Source organism: Apaloderma vittatum, unplaced genomic scaffold (assembly GCF_000703405.1).
Source record: "Apaloderma vittatum isolate BGI_N311 unplaced genomic scaffold, ASM70340v1 scaffold3656, whole genome shotgun sequence".
NCBI lineage: Eukaryota > Metazoa > Chordata > Aves > Trogoniformes > Trogonidae > Apaloderma > Apaloderma vittatum.
The window spans coordinates 5,471-22,454 of NW_009721057.1; the positions used below are offsets into that span (position 1 = coordinate 5,471).

Sequence of the window (16,984 nt, forward strand, 5' to 3'; positions counted from 1 at the left end):
CCACTTACTTTTATAAAAACCCTGAACTTACCAGAAGTTACCATTTAAATCACAGGAGCAGAGCATGGTGATAAATCCACTGAGCTGAACCAGATAACCTCTTGCAGGGTATGCTCTGTTACCTTGGAAGATGGTTACTCACGTGTTCCATAAATGGAAATTTCTGCCCCACTTGAATGCTGTGAAACAAAGAAAAAGAGATTTGAGTTTCTTGTTTTAATTGAAGCTCACCGAGGCCCTGTAGGAAAACAGGCCCTTAGGGGCAGCAAGTGCTCTACGTGAATTGAAATAATTTTGTCTTATTTTCTTGTCAGGACACTTCTGGGCTCTGTTGAGTGGTGTTAGTCTTGGCTTTCGTTGGGAACAGGCCCTTCACTGTAACACTTTTTAACGCTCTTGGAGTGGCTGTCAGAAAGGACCCCAATTTTGACCCTCAGAGAAACATGCCTGCAAACACGTGAGAATAGGGATTGTGGTTCTTATTCAGCTCAAATTCTGATGAATGCTCATGTAAAAGCCAGCTGCCAGCCCAGCACAGTTGTTCTCATGTCATTACCTCCTTGTCTTTTCAGACCAACCCCAGGAAGCCGTGTTCAGTGGTGACCACGCTGAACACACGGAGGATGGAGAATGGCAGCGCTCTACTTCAACTACCTCATCTCAGAGTGAGCGGGCAGAGCGACTCTTGCAGAACCAGCACAAGAGCCTGGCCTCTGAGGACACCAAAAAGAAGAGGGCTCAGAAACCGTCTCACATGCGGAGGAACATAAGGTAAGCAACAGCAGGACAGAAAGAGCTACGGTCTTCTATAGCCCTTTCGGTAAAAATGGAATCACTGGACTTTGCTTCTGAGCTACATTTTGCCACTACTGGCAAACCAGATGGGTTTTCTTTTCCAAAACCTTAGGATTTCATCAGTGGGAGTAGTATGATCTCAGACAGAGTGCTGCATGTGGGTGCAGACTTGTTTGGTATTTCAGAAGAGTGAATATTTGGTTATGGAATATATTGCAAAAAATTTGCTGCTGGCTTTTAAGACATGTAATTGAAAAACAGTACCACCATTAAGTAAATATCCAGGTTTTGATATCTGCTGATGAGGTTCTTATTGCAAACAGCCTAAAATATAGTCTTTCCCTCTACTGTCATGGGTGCCTGTTGGCAGGGATGCTAGTGCTGTGGATAGTGACTGAAATGTTAGAAATCAACTTCACCTGGATTTTATAAAGCAGTAATTGTTTAATGGTGTAAATCACCACATGTATTTGGGGACAGGTTGTGAGGTGGTAATTCACTACGAAATTTTATTCATCGGAGTCTAAAATGCTCAGTAGAGTCATAATGGGTCAGGAACTTATGTGGCAGGAAGCAGCTCTTTTTCCCTGTATGTAAACCTGTTGATGGTGTTTTGTTCATATTTAAGCTTGTGCAAATACATTTTCTTAAAGCCGAAAGAACAAGCATTGAGTAGTGCTTGAAAACACCAATAAGAGATGTCCCTCTAACGTGCAGCTGATTGGATTTAAAGGCTAGTTGGAGGGAGCTGGATTTTAGCTCAGTCAGTTAGAGCGTGGTGCTGATAACACCAAGGTCGCGGGTTCGATCCCTGTTCAGTCCCCATGTGTTGCCTGAGAGGCATCCCTGCCCATGGCAGGGAGATTCAATTAAATGATCTCTAAGGTCCCTTCAAGCCTAGGCCAGTCTATGATTCTATGTACTACACCCCTCTTCTGGCAAAAGAGCCTTCTTTTCCTGGGCTGCACATGTGGAACTGAAGAGGGGGAAGGCAGCTTTTGGAAGTAAGGAAAGTTGCCTGTAAAGGTAAGGTGCTTTGAGAGCATCCTTTGAAACAATCGCTACAGCCATTAGAGGTCCTAGTTCCTGAAAATCCTGTGTCAGAGGAGAATCAGGATGATGATTTTTTTCTGGGGGAATCGGTGCCATTTCTTCCCATGTATCTACTTTGAGTGACTTCATGCATTTTCTGTTTATATACTGCATAGCAATAAGTAACATCCTTTTAGATAGAAGAACTAGTCTATGATAACCTAGTTTAAATATATACTTAGCCGCTCACATTTTTCCTCCTTTCTTTATTTTGCTTCTGTCAAATGTTTGTCTTTTCCTTGACTAATAGTAGTGTTACCCCTAGCTAGGAAGTACAGCCTTGAAATGGCTGTAGAGTTTATAGCTTTTGGTGATGATGTTCCTGGTCTGTGTAGCTGACAGACTAGCTGGAGCTTGTCAGTCATCTCTTGAGGTAGCTGTGCAGCCATTTGTGGGTTTAGAAGAAATTGTTTGAATGTAACCAAATCATGTGTCTCTGTTTGCTCCTGTGTTCAGAAAGCTGTTACGTGAGGACCAACTGGAAGCCGTGACAAAAGCAGCCCAGCAGGAAGAGTTGGAGAGGAGGAAACGGCTGGGGGAGCAGCGGGAGGAACTATACCAACTGTACCGCTAGAATTTCTTCCTGGTAAGCAGTGGGAGATGCCACCCAGAGCAAGATTCTTAAGGACAGAAACTGCATGAAAAAGAAGGTAGTGCTGTGCTTGTCCGTGATAGGACAAGTGGTAACTTTTTAAAGCTAAAAAGATTCAGACTAGGTAAAAGGAAGAAATTTTTTACAGTGAGGGTAGTGGAGGTCTGAAACAGGTTGCCCAGCTTAGGTGGTAGATGTCCCATCCCTGGAAACATTCAGGGTCAGGCTGGACTGGTCTCTGAGCCTGTGCTCACTGCAGGGGAATTTGGCAAGATGATCTTTAAGTTCCCTTCCATCCCAAACCATTCTATGATTCTCTGCTGCCCTTGAACTTCCAGGTGTAAACTCTTGGAAAGACCTTTCCAAGCCACTTACGGTTCACTGTAGTCAGTTCCACTTCTGAGCTAGTTCCGAATCAAGAAGCTGTGGCTGCGTGGTGAAGGGTGCCAGGTAACATTTGCTGAAGATATTTTGACAAGTTAATTGCGTGTAAGTGGGATGCTGGAACTAGTTTCTGTCTTTCCGCCTGATATGGAAGCTTAAACCAGTGGACTTGACAGAACTGCCGTGTCCTTGGTCCAGATCATATTTCTACTGTGAATGGTCTGCTAATGCATGGATCTGGTACTAGGGATACTGGAGTAGTAGACTGGGTGCACGATGCTTATGATGTAACCTTGTCCCTTCTGGCATGTTTTGGCAAGCACTGAAATAGCAGCCTGTATAAATGGTTAAGCATCACCCTTGTCTTCCAGTGAGTTGCCTCCTATCAGGTACTCTTGCATTGCCTTCTAACCTGGATTGTTTCAGTGATCTGGTTTTATAGCACAGCCTCTCAGACTGGGGTAAAGGGCAGAAAAGTGCAGTTGGAAGTTGTGTCGGGGGTAGGGAGTTCTTGAGTTGACTTTACTTCTTGAGAAAATGCATATTCTCCTTTAAGTGCAAGTGTTTAAAACACTTTTACATGGGGGGAGGGAATAAGAGCTATTTAAAACACCTAAACTGTTATAGAGTAGGTTGCAGCCTCAGAAGAACACCATTGGTTGCTGAGTCACTGCAGGGGTGCTTATTTGGCCTGGTTAGCTAACCTCTCTCCCCACGTGGCAATACTTAAACACACAAACCAGTGGATTGATCAGCAAAAGTTGTTTACGATATGCAGGCTGTAATTATTGCAGTGTCCATACTAAAAAAGGGCAATTATCATCCTTTCAGCAGTTGGTACTTTCTCTCCTGGTTGAAAACCAGCTTTGACTTCTGAGACTTCCCAAACAAACAAACAAAAAAACCCAAACCCAGCAACAACTGGGGGGAAAAAAAAAAAGAAAAAAAGGGGACTTTAGCATGTTATATGGTCAGTGTGCCCCAACCAGGGTATGCAACAGGGAGTGCTGTCAGCAATGGGCTTTTGTTTTGGCATATTGAGAAAGGAGGAGATTGTGACCCAGGAAACTGAGTCATAGCAGTATTGTAGACAGTGAGAGTCTGTTACAGAAAATTCCAGGGCTAAGTTATTGGAGCAAAAGTGGAAGGAAATACTGTCTGGTTTCTGAACAGTTTTGTCTCCTTCCCCATTATTATGAATTACTTATTGTTTGTAATTTGTGTTTGTAGAGGACATCGTTTTCAGAACAGCAGAAGCTACCCAGCTCCCCCCTCAGGTCCTGGCTGAGGAAGTGATCTGTCTAGATAGTACCAGCAGTGGCAGTGAAGATGATGCTAAAGGAAAAAATAGCATTAAAGATGGTAAGTGACCAATTGCCTCGGTCTGATCTCCTCACAATAGGCTGTTTATTTAGCCACAGCTCTCCTGTTTTCATCTAGTCACATGCTCCAGAAGTGAATCACTTCAGATTTTTGTAGGCCTGTTGGCTTCCAAATATATGGCCAGTTCTGGCCTTTGAGTCCTAAATGACATTATCAAATGTCCCATCAGGCACTCTTGCCAACTTGTGTTTATTTCTTCTTTGTAAATGCACTTAATTTTGCTCAGTGCTCTGCTGAAGAATGCTTACACGAATTGTGAAAGTGGGTTTTGTGTCCTTTGTCCCAAATGGATCTAACCTGACTCCTTTATGCCACCCCAGTAGAGTACTTCTGTCTAATTTCCTTGGTGGCCCTTAGAGGTTGTATCAACAGATAAGATGCATGTCTGGGTTTGAGAATTAAGAGGACATAAGGAGGAGAATGGCAAACGCAGAAACTATGTCGTGTTTGATTTGGATCAAATCAACGTTCTCTGAAACATGGGGGAACTCAGAGAAGCTCCTGTTTTTGCCTGGTGTGTGCCTGTCTTGTCCCTGCTTGTTCAGAATAGGTCGTTAGCCCAGTGTAGAATTGCAAGAAGCAATAGCTTTTTTTTACTGATATGATTTTTTCCCCATGCTTGATAAGCCTTGACATCGAGTTAACCTTTGCCCGTATTCTCTCCTGTTTTGTTTACATTACAGAAGTGATTGAGCTGAGCTCAGGAGAGGATGATGCCCTCCAGATTGTGGACAGCAGTGACTCTGGCAATGAAGGGGAGGAGGATGGCAGTGAAGAGAGCAGTGGCTCTCATGTGAATGATGCCTTAAACCAGTCAGATGCTCTAGGGCAAGTCATTGTCAACATCAATCATCCGCCAAACGAGGAGGACATTTTCCTGGCTCCCCAGCTTGCACATGCAGTAAAACCTCATCAGGTAGGCTATATTGGCCTTGAAAAGCAGTGGATTCAGACAAACCTGTCTCGTAGTCTCAGCAGAACTACTTTGGTCAGCTCTGTGACTAGTTTGATTGTGGTGTTGGCTGTTGTGAACAGTCAAATCAGAGCTTTATATGTTTAGATGAACATTTTAAAAATAAAATTACATTAATAAACAAGCTAATCACACCCAATTCAGATTCTCTGGCTATAAATGGATTTTGATATATAATTATGTTCTCAGAAAGTTTTGTGAGTGAAAGTATTGACTTTCTGAGTCTTCCCTAGATTGCAGTAGTGAACTTGAAACATCCTCTTTTTATTTTCGTGGTTTATGCTTGCCACTCTGTAAATATGTACCTGTCTCATTTTCTTTCTCCCACCATTCTAATACCTTTTCTATCTTTTCTGTCTAGATTGGTGGGATCCGATTCCTGTATGACAACTTGGTCGAGTCCTTGGAGAGATTTAAAACCAGCAGTGGGTTTGGGTGTATTTTAGCACATAGCATGGGCCTGGGCAAGACCATACAGGTCATCTCTTTCTTGGATGTACTTTTTCGGCACACGGAAGCAAAGACTGTTCTTGCCATTGTACCTGTAAGTAGCCACGTGAAGGGCTGGGTGAGGGGCTTCCTTGCACTACTTCTTTGCATAGAGAAGATTGACGTGAGACAGGAGACTAATCAAGCTCTATCATACCCTTGCCCCTCTTCTCCCCCTTTCATACTCTGTGTCCCTGAGTTTGCATGCTGTGGTCTGCTCCTTCTGTCTAGACACAGCTGGTGTTATTCTTCATTCTCATTTCGGCTCTTAAAATTCCAAGAGAGTTAATTGGGTTTTTAATCCTTCCATGGCTAACTTTTTCAGGTGAATACGCTCCAAAACTGGCTAGCAGAATTCAACATGTGGCTCCCAGCACCTGAAAACCGTCCTGCTGATTATAACTCCAAAGAAGTCCAGCCCCGTACCTTCAAAGTCCACATCCTGAATGATGAACACAAGTAAGTGTCAGCAAAAAGCCTTCTGAGTTCTTGGACTGCATCTTAGGGAACTGTTATCAGAATTACTGTTGCAGGCTGTTTAGTTTAGGCTAATTCTGTTCCCTCAACTCCTAGATCTTTCAGACTCTGCATTTGTTGTGCATGCCGGCTCAAGGGGAAGAGTTTGGTACCTGTGTGAGATTTGCTGTCTCTTTCATTCAGTCTGTTCTTCTATGTATGCTGATATCAGGAACCTAGCTATGTGTTTACTATTGGATGGGATCTGGTGTGCTCTGGGAGGGTTGAGTGAGGACGGTGTCTTGATCTGCACCAGTTCTGAACAGGCTAGCAGGGAAGGAATCATTGAGGGACACTAGCATTGGTAGACAACAACAAGGGATAAACAACTAGACGATTACAACCACCTACGTTAGCAACTTGTTCTGATTGCAGAGACAATCTCCTCAACAGCTCTTTAAAGAGGATAGTCTCAAATTGGATATGCATTTGTACATGACAAAATTCTACAGCTCAGTTCCTGTAAGGATTTGTCATTCCTTTTTGTCATTGCTTTTTTCTTTTCCTCTCTACCACATTGTCTCCTAAAGAAACTTCATTGTGTTTGATGTGAGAAAGTGCTTCAATTACTTAAACTGTTCTTTTTTCTCATCAGACTCCAATCCAGTTGTTCAAACTGGCACAAGAGAGAAAGCGTATTTGGTTGGTTTGTTTGTTTTGCAGGACAACAGCTGCACGTGCAAAGGTGGTGAATGACTGGGTGATAGAAGGTGGTGTGCTGCTGATGGGCTATGAGATGTACCGTCTCCTTTCACTGAAGAAGTCCTTTGCCACTGGCAGGAAGAAGAAAACAAAGAAACAAACTGGCCCTGTCATTATTGACTTGGATGAGGAAGACCGGCAGCAAGAGCTTCTGAAAGGTGAGAGGCCAGTCCTGGAGAGAGGGAGAGAGAATGTGTGATCCTGTTGTCCAGCTGGCTATCAACTCTGGCAGCACAGGGAAACAACCTATCATTTGCCTGACATGATCAAACTCAGGGCAGGATTGTGCCTTTGAAGAGAGAATGTTGTTGAGCTTAGGTTGAGTCTTCTGTTTCTTGCAATAGCTGCAAGTAAGTGTGGAAGTCAGTACCCTGAACTTGGGGATTTGTCTGTGTGAGATTTGTCAGTCTGGTATGATGCAAGACACCCAACTTGATGCAATGCCAAATCAAGGGACAGTCATGTCTGGTCATTACCATGTTATGCTAAATCAGAGCTAGTGTCTAGTCACATTTTATTTCCTGAATCGCCTTGCTCTGTGCCACCCATAAATACTGCTTTTTTTGTCTTTCAGAAATACCCTACTTTTTCTTAGGTTTTTTTTTTTTGTGAAGTTGGTGACCGTATAAAACCAGAATTTTGTCTTACTCATCTCTAACTAACACTTAATGTTCTTTGTCCTCAGGGATTGAGAAAGCTTTGTCTCATCCTGGCCCAGATGTGGTTATTTGTGATGAGGGACACCGGATAAAGAACTGCCACGCCAGCACTTCACAGGCCCTGAAGAACATCCGCTCCCGCCGGCGGGTGGTGCTGACTGGCTACCCGCTCCAGAACAACCTCATTGAGTATTGGTGCATGGTAGACTTCGTCCGACCTGACTTTCTAGGCTCACGGCAGGAATTCAGCAACATGTTTGAGCGCCCGATCCTGAATGGGCAGTGTATTGACAGCACCCCTCAAGATGTCCGTCTCATGAGGTATCGCAGTCACGTCCTCCATAGCCTGCTGGAAGGCTTTGTGCAGCGGTGAGTCCACGAGGAGTTCTTAATGGTGTAGTCCGTGCAAACAGCTCCTTCATCCCAAATTAGACTGCCTGTTTGATGAGTTTATGCAGTACAGCTAGTCTTGCTGCCTTGTAGAATCATAGAATTATTTAGGTTTAAAAGACCTTTAAGATCAGTAAGTCCAACTGTTAACCTTGCCCTGCCAGGCCCACCACTAAACCACGTCCCTAAACACGGTATTTACATGTCCTTTAAACACCTTGAGGGATGATGACTCCACCACTTCCCTAGGCGGCCTGTTCCAATGCTTAACATACCTTTCCATGAAGAAATTTTTCTTAATATCTGATCTAAACCTCCCCTGATGCAACTTTGTCCTATCATTTGTTACCTAGGACAAGCGACCAACACCCACCTCGCTACAACCTCCTTTCAGGTAGTTCTAGAGAGCTGTAAGGTCTCCCATCAGCCGCCTTTTCTCCAGACTCAACACCCCAGTTCCCTCAGCTGCTTCTCATGAGGCTTATTCTTGAGATCCTTCACCAGCTTCATTGCCCTTCTCTGGACACACTGCAGCACCTCAATGTCTTTCTTGGAGTGAGGGGCCCAAAGCTGAACACAGATTTGAGATGTGGCCTCACCAGTGCTGAGAGATGGACAATCCTTGCCCTGCTCCTACTGGCCACACCATTCCTGATACAGGCTAGGGTGCTGTTGGCCTTTTCGGCCACCTGGGCACACTGCTGTCTCATCTTCAGATGGCTGCCAACCAACACCCTCAGGTCCTTTTTTGCTGGGCAGCTTTCCAGACACTCCTCCCCAAGCCTGTAGCGTTGCCTGGGGTTGTTGTGACCCAAGTGCAGGACTCGGCACTGAGCCTTGTCGAATCTCATACAATTGACCTTGGCTCATCAATCCAGCTTCATAGGACTGAGTTTTAAACAGGTGCTTAATCTGTCATTGTGGGAGAATCTTAAGCATGCAGAGAAAAGCGGAGAGGAGATTCTTAGATTAGCAGCTCCATATTTCTCTCAGAATCTCTGTCATGTTCAACCTGTCAACTGCAAATTGGTCCTTATGGCTCTGTTTTGCCTTGGAGGTAGAAGTAAAGTTGGATTGCTTTGGTACTACAGACTCTGGTAATGGAGAACAACGCTTCTAACTGCACCAGACTGACCTCAGCTTTATTTTGATGTCTTAATTTGGGTGTGCACTTTTGACATCCTCTGCCTAAGAACCTGAAAGTGTTTCATGAACCCTCAGTTTTGAAAAGTGACAGTGTGTCTCCTCCACTCTGGAAACAAGTCAGCTTTGTTTCTCAGATGAGAGTTCTAAGATGCTGGACCAGTGATTTGGATGGAGTGGCAGAGTTAAAAAGAGACCTTAAGTCTTACTTCTTTTTTTTTAACTGCCATGGAAAACAGGACTCTCACCACCCTTTTAACACTGTGACCTGTGCTAGAAGATTGTAACATTTGAGATTTCTGTAATTGTGCTTACAGTTGGTATTTGGCTGCAGGGAGAGTATCTTGGAAGTGTCGTGCATTAGAGAAGCGTGCAGCTAGAGGTCTTTCTCCTTGCAGCCAGATGGGCAAGAAGTCAAAATCTTACCCTACAGGCAGCCACAGAGAGATCAGATTGGGAAGTTCCATTCCCTCTATCTTTATTTATTTCCTCCTCAGGCGAGGCCACAATGTACTGAAGGTTCAGCTCCCGTCTAAGGAAGAGCATGTCATTTTGGTACGTCTATCAAAGATCCAGCGGGCCCTTTATACGGAGTTCATGAACCGGTTTCGAGATGCAGGCAACAGTGGCTGGCTGGGACTGAACCCACTCAAAGCTTTCTGTGTCTGTTGTAAGGTAAGTTTTGGCAGGAGATGCAAATAAATGTTCTAGCATGTAAGGGAAAGACAGGAATATGAGTCAAAGCAGGAGACAGAATTGTGGTTGGCCAAGCACATCTTTTTTTGCCACGAGTGCCCCGCAATGGCTCAACAGAATTGTGATCCCCACTTCCAGAACTGGGGTGCGAGGATGTTAAAAGTATTTTTCAATTTTGTGCAGGAAACCTGCAGCCATCAGCTGATACTGTAATGTCCGCGTTTGTGCTGTGTGGGGTACACAGTGCCCTTCTGTTTTGTTCTCAGGGAAAGAATTTGGTGGTTGTAAAGTCAGGAGAGCCTTGGTTAGGTTGGTTTATTCCTTGTGTCATGGCAGAGTTACGCTCTCTGTTTTCACTGCTCAATGCAGTCAGACTGGTTTTCTCTGCAGTGCCTTACAGCTCCACGCTGGGATGGTGAGGACATGACTGAATTACTAGTTCTTTCTTTTGAATAGCTCTGCGGGCTTTCAGTCAAGCAGCAGGCTTAACCACTTTCTTTCCTTACCTTTTCAGATCTGGAACCATCCAGATGTGTTGTATGAAGCTCTGCAAAAGGAGAATCTGGCAAACGAGCAGGATTTGGACGTGGATGATCTTAGCACAGCAAGTACTAATTCCCGCTGCCAGCCTCAGGGAATTAAGGTCAAAACAGAGAGTAATGCATTGGCATCACCGGTTGGAGAAGCTACCAACAGCAAGTTCCTCCAGAGCGTGGGCTTCAACCCTTTTCAAGAAAGAGCTAATCAGGTCGTTACTTATGAGTGGGTGAGTACCACTGCTGGAAAACTCTTCATTTGGAGAGTTACGGTAAACATAGGCTAGATACTTAACTCTGAAAGGCTGTAGCTCTTTGTTAGGTAGAGCAAAGAAATGGCTCTTCTGTTTAAGAGTTGGGATTTCTCTTGCATTTTCCCCACCACAGAGCATCGTGAGAAGCGTGTCTGCATGGTGCTGTGTAGGGGGTTTGGGTCTCTTAGGAGGCAGCACTCTTATGCCGTTGTTTTCATCTGACCAAAAAGGCTGTGGACTTGTTATTCTGAAAAAAGTGTTAGGGTGAAGTTCAGTCTAGATAAGAGGACGGTACATCTAGTGGGCTAGAGAAGAAGTCTTGAGATTGAGTAGAGAGTTGCGAGAGGTTAAGACGATGTTCATTCATCTATCTCCAAGAATTTTGTCATTTGGAGCTTCTGGAATGGGAGGTTGTCAGCAGTAGTTGAGACTAACTTTGTCACCTTGACCTGGCTGGATGTATATAACCTCTCTGCAATGACTTATTTCTCTCACCTTGAGACAGGATTGTTGAACTAAACAGGGAATGAGCAACTCCACCTGTAATAGTCTCCTGTTTCTCGGTAGGCCAAAGACATCTTGTGTAATTACCAGACGGGAGTCTTGGAGAACTCACCCAAGATGGTGTTACTGTTCCACCTAATCGAAGAGAGTGTGAAGCTTGGAGACAAGATTTTGGTCTTCAGGTAAGCGAAGTATCTGCAGTCACTAAACACTGGAGTAGTTGAAGTTCTCCTAATACTAGGAGGTTGTTACACAGGGTGAGTGGTGTGGCAGTTCCGCTTTTCTCCTTTGTTGTATTAGATCCTGGTTTTCATCCGTGAATTTTGTTTCCACTGTCAAGTTTACTAGGGAGAGGTGTACTGCCACAAACACAGTTTGACAACTGTCAATGCTGTCATGGTTTGGGAAGAGTTCAGATGCTCCACTTTTGCTGCTGTGGGAGCTTTCTCCTCAACAGAGATCTTGATTTTGCAGCCAGAGCTTGTCCACGTTATCTGTCATTGAAGAGTTTTTGGCAGAGAGACCAATGCCAAGTCCTCCAGGCTCAGATGGAGGAGTTCACAACTGGGTCCGAAACATCAACTATTACAGTGAGTGCAACCAAGCTTCCTCTCTTTTGGTGTGGCACTATTAGATCTTCTGTGATGGACTAATTCCTGAAAGTGACCCACCATCTTCTTGTAGTTGTCCCTGGGTGTGAAAATGTTCTTCTGAAGCATTTTTTTGATGAAATCTTTCTCAAGTTGTTCTAACTGTAGTTACTTGGGAAGACAGTGTCAGTTTGATAGCAACTATCTGATAACTGGTCCAGTTGGGGTCCTGGAGTGTATGTCTTGAGGAATACCTAGAATTTGTTGGGAACCAGTGTTTGTGAAGGGGATGTATTTTGATGGGATTCCTCCAAACATACAGAACTTTGAAATGTGTCCTCAATTTTCTTTTCAGGACTGGATGGCAGCACCTCTGCTTCCGAGAGGGAACGACTGATTAACCAGTTCAATGATCCCAGCAACACCTCTGTTTGGCTCTTCCTTCTGTCCACGCGGTAAGTGGGCTAGAGTGGAAGGGTGCAGTTGAGGACTCGCACTGATGCTCTGTATGCATATGGGGTTTCAGTTCTTAATTTCCTTTGTAACAGGCACTCAGGACTCATGGGATGATAGTGTGATCTCCTTCTGAATGCCCTAGAGGTGTAGAATTTTAGCCTTAATCCTCTGCAACAACTTAGCAACAGTCTTGGAAACCAAACAGGGGTTTGAAGTTGCCGGTATGACTGGAGGGAACTTTCCATAGACACTTCATGGACTCCTGGCTGTGATGATTGTCCCTGCCTAGAAGCTTTGAAAATTGGCCAAAGCAGCAATTTGAAATTTGTCTTTAATTTCCAGTGCTGGGTGTTTGGGTGTCAACCTCATTGGAGCAAACAGAGTGGTAGTGTTTGATGCTTCTTGGAACCCGTGCCATGACGCCCAGGCTGTGTGCCGAGTGTACCGCTACGGGCAGAAGAAGCCGTGCCACATTTACAGACTGGTTTCTGATTACACCCTTGAGAAGAAGATTTATGACCGTCAGATCTCCAAGCAGGGAATGTCAGGTAAGTGTGGATGGACATAGCACTCCGTTCTTGGCTTTCGTTCCTTTTAAGTCCTGTTTCTGTGGTTTTCGTAATTTCTTTTTTTTTAGGATTGAAAGCCAAACAGCCAAAGAAGTGACAGAGACACTATCCTAGGGCTATGTTTGATGTTTATGAGTTGGCAGTGGCATGAGATCCTGTAAGAAATTTGTGGGGGTTGTAGAGCCAGCGTCAGACAGCGAAGTTGTGCTACCAATCCAGTGCAGTGCCGTTTACCTTCCCTGCCGCTCTCCTGGCTGACTGAAGACTTGGGGTTTGGTCATTCTCTTTTCCCCCGTGCCTGGACATTATTGTCTACAAATGGGCGTTACTTATTTAATAAACCTGTACGTACATTTCTCTAGCAGCAAAGAGTGGAAAAGATGTGAAGTTAAATATATATTGATACCTTTGACTGATAGAGTTTACTTAGGAGGCAGGAACAGTTAATTCATTCCAGTTCTGACCTGCCCTTGTACCAAACGTATCTTGTGCTGGCTTGTGCCAGCTCTTGAGCTGCTCTCATAGAGCATGCGTTTGAGGGTTGTGGTGACCCAAAAAGAGTTCTGCTGCCTGTGTCCTTTGTCTTGAAACCAAGCTCCAGAGGCAGCGGCCCACCGTGACTGGTCCAGTCTGCTGTTTTGCACCTGAGGCAGAGTCCCCTGGCAGCTGGCTCCCAGAAGAGTCTTGGATGTAGATGTTTTCTCCATGTGCTCCCATTTACCCTGTGTGTAGGAAGAAGGAACATTCAAGGAGAACTTACAGGCTTTTGTGAGAGGAGGACAGTGGCTTCTTTTCTGAGCTTTCAACTTAAGGGTTCTGTAAATTTCAGCACCTGGTTATTAACTTGAACCTTTCTGGTGGAATTTGTGGGGGGACACGTACTGATGTGTCTGCAGCTCTGTCCCAGGGTTTGTGTGCTTTCAGCCTTGCAATGTGAGGTTGGACACCATCTGTAACTAACTTTGTGTTCCTGCATGCCAGGAGCTCAGTGACTTGCTGTGCAATCTGGAGCACAAGGCATTTGTCAGCTTGACTTGGTCAAACAGGTTCATCTCTGAACATGGCTCGTGATTATCCTCCCTGTCCTGACATTATAGAAGGCTTCTGAGGATCATGGAGGTTGCTGAGAGGGAGCTCTGTTAGGACAGGAGCGTAGAAAGGGCTGCAGGTAGCAGCACTCATCTCTTCCCTTCTCTGCTCACTCTGTTCCCTCTCTTTTCCAGATCGGGTGGTGGATGATCTGAACCCAGTGCTGAACTTCACTCGACGGGAGGTGGAGAACCTGCTGCATTTTGTGGAAGAGGAGTCTGACCCTGCTCAGCTCTCCCTCAATCTAAGCAAGATGAAGGAGTCTGTTCTACAATTAGCCTGTCTCAAGTATCCTCACCTTATCACCAAGGTAAGACCAACCTGATTCCTTGCTAGCACAGCACTGCCCAGGTGGGAGGAGGTCTGGAGGAGTCTGACTGCGTGATGTGGGCATGGTGGCAAGAAGAAAGCATCTGTGTGCTGCTGGGAATAGATAAAAGTCCTCTAGAGAGGACCCCAACAGCCCTGCCCTTCTCTGCAAGATCTTTTACGCATTTAGAGCCAGCTCTAACTTGGACAGGTTTGGGGGCAGATTGCAGGGCACCCGTTTCTTCAGTTTGGTGCTGGGTGGGAAGGTGGCAGTGGCATATCTTAGATTCTTGGGGTGTCTTTAAAACAAATCTGGAGCAGCCAGCACTCGCCAGTGTTGTGAAGAGTCACTGGTAGGGAGGTGCTGCAGAGTGGACCTGTGGCCGGGTGTCATGGCGCTCCAGTGGCTGTGTGACCTCTCGGCAGGCTCTGTGCTTGTCCTCTTAGCCTGACCTTCAGCTCCTGGGTTTTGCTATGTGCTCGTGGTAAGTGATGACCTTGACTGGGCAGGCTTAGCAATGGTGAGCGATGTCTTACCTGACTCTGCCACTTCTCAAGCTGAGCCTTGGTCACATCCACAGCGTTGCCCCACGCATGACTCGCTGTGCCCAGCCCTGCCTCTCGGCTCCCCTCTTGCCTGCTCCAGCCTGGGGTGGAGGCAGCGGGGGACCTGGTGGCCGCCATTTGGGGCATGTTGGTTCCCTCTTGTGGTGTGCTGGTGTCAAAACCTCAGTGCTGTGGGGTTGCAGGAGCCTTTTCAGCACGAGTCACTGCTGATCGACCGGAAGGAACACAAGCTGACCAAGGCAGAGAAGAAAGCAGCGAAGAAGAGCTATGAGGAGGAAAAACGAGCATCCGTCCCATACACTCGGCCGTCCTACGCACAGTATTACCCAGCCAGTGACCAGAGTCTGACGAGCATCCCTGCCTTTAGCCAGAGGAACTGGTGAGTGCCTGCCTCTTCTCCTTCTTCCTGTGCTGCAGAGTGGAATGAGGAGGGTAGAGGACGCGTAGCCCTGTCAGCGGGGCACTGCACTTTCCTCCCTCCTCTCTCCCTTAGGCGACCAGCCCTCAAGGGTGAGGACAAGCCGGTGGCAAGTGTCCGCCCAGTTCAATCCACCCCCATTCCTATGATGCCTCGGCATGTCCCCATGGGCAGTGCAGGATCAGCCTCAAGTTCCAACCCTGCTGTTAACTTCCCTATCAACTATCTACAGCGAGCTGGTGTCTTTGTGCAGAAGATTGTCACGACCACAGGTGAGTTGCTGATGCTTACAGTGAATTGAGTTGTGATGCCCATGATGAACTGAGGAGCAGGGTGAGTTCTTGATGCCCACGTGGGCTGTGAGTAGGTGAGCATCTGAGTCACTAGTACTGACTCTGCATATGAGTGCTTCTGCTGTACCTGGAGAATTTCCCTTGCAAGTGTGCAAGGGGCTTGGGCCTGGCAGGTTGTTGGGAGTGAACTCCCTTGCAACCCTGTCACCAGTTGTTTTTGTTGGGATGGGTGATGCTGTGCCAGAGCAGTGTGACTTGCTTCCTGGGAGCCTCTGGTGCTTTCGTATGCTGCTCAGAAATAAACCTGGGGCTAGCTTCTAACACAGTGCATAGGAGAGACATTGCACTGCAGGCAAAGGGGTTCAGTGGTGCATCTCCCCACTCCTCACTGTGGCTGATGTGTAATTTCATGGACACTGTTTTGGTTTTTCCTCCACTGCCAGATATTGTGATTCCGGGTACAAACACATCCACTGATGTACAGGCAAGGATCAGTGCTGGCGAGAGCATCCACATCATCCGAGGGACAAAAGGTAAGCGTCTCTGTCTTGGTAGAACTTGTGGGTAAGGTCCTAGCCAATGCTAATAGGCTAAGACTAGGGTGTAAAAGCATGAATCAGTCCCTTGGGAGGAAAAGAAACAAGAAGAGGAGGAGATCTGGACTTTGCAGTGGCTCTGTTGCAGAGCCGTGCCTTGGGTGGGCTGTTGTAGCTGGTGCTTCAGGCCTATTGCAGCTGTGGCAGCTCCTGCCTCTGAGAGGAGCTGTTGAACTTTGTGGCTGATGTCTCGTTCTTAACACTGCATGTACTCAAGCAGCCAAAAACTTCTTGGTGCCAACAGAGCAAACTTAGTCCCAAGCATGAAGTTCTGTGTTTCCCACCAGCATCGCGTTGCAAGGGGGTAAACTCTAGCCCAGGAAAACTGAAAGGATGAAAGTGAGGAGTGAGGAAGGGGACAGATGCCCCCAGCTGAGCTCTCTGAATGATGTGCAGGCTGATCTTATGCAGTGCTGCCACCCTCTTCCTGCCTGGGCAGCCTTGCGGGCTTACAGATCCAGGGTCCTTAGCTGAGACTGGAAACCATGAATGAAGTTACTCTGCCTCTGTTCCAGGGACATATATCCGGACCAGCGATGGGCGGATTTTTGCTATCCGGACCACTGGGAAGCCGAAGGGCAGTGAAGACCGTCGGACAGCTGCCTCAGGTAGGGACCTGTGAGCGCTGTGTCAGGCTTGCCCATGTGCTTTCCTGCCCGAGCGTCTGGGGTGGCATTCCCTGGCCATGATCCATGATGCCTGTGTTCAGAACTGACCCCACAATCTCCCTATGATATCCCCACCTTCCTTTCTGCTGCTGCCTCTTGGCCCCCAGGTTTTTCTCCCAGGTTGCTTTTCTCACCTGCTCCTCCCTCTCCTTCTTTCTAGGTTCCCAGAGCTCTTCCCTGGAGTCCACAAGCAATGGCAGACACAGTGCCTCATCACCGCAGCTCCCCAGCACGGAGGAGCTCACTCGGCCCATATCCCCTGACAGCCCCGAGATCATCAGTGAGCTGCAGCAGTACGCGGAGGCAGCGGCTGCCCGGGAG

At 46.5% G+C, this 16,984-nt stretch overlaps 1 protein-coding gene across 1 annotated transcript in view; it reads left to right on the top strand.

Moving 5' to 3' along the window:
• Nucleotides 1-572: 572 nt before the first annotated feature.
• RAD54L2 (RAD54-like 2 (S. cerevisiae)) overlaps nt 573-16,984 on the top strand; it is a gene marked incomplete at its 5' end in the record, with an annotated part of 17,277 nt that continues 865 nt past the window's right edge. The window contains 21 exon segments of the mRNA XM_009871215.1: nt 573-771; nt 2,344-2,435; nt 2,438-2,473; nt 4,094-4,225; nt 4,930-5,162; nt 5,581-5,763; nt 6,034-6,167; nt 6,888-7,084; nt 7,612-7,954; nt 9,616-9,793; nt 10,329-10,580; nt 11,172-11,290; nt 11,583-11,698; nt 12,054-12,153; nt 12,497-12,702; nt 13,947-14,122; nt 14,871-15,067; nt 15,182-15,378; nt 15,843-15,932; nt 16,511-16,603; nt 16,824-16,984. Coding sequence (XP_009869517.1) covers nt 573-771; nt 2,344-2,435; nt 2,438-2,473; nt 4,094-4,225; nt 4,930-5,162; nt 5,581-5,763; nt 6,034-6,167; nt 6,888-7,084; nt 7,612-7,954; nt 9,616-9,793; nt 10,329-10,580; nt 11,172-11,290; nt 11,583-11,698; nt 12,054-12,153; nt 12,497-12,702; nt 13,947-14,122; nt 14,871-15,067; nt 15,182-15,378; nt 15,843-15,932; nt 16,511-16,603; nt 16,824-16,984 — 3,434 coding nt within the window.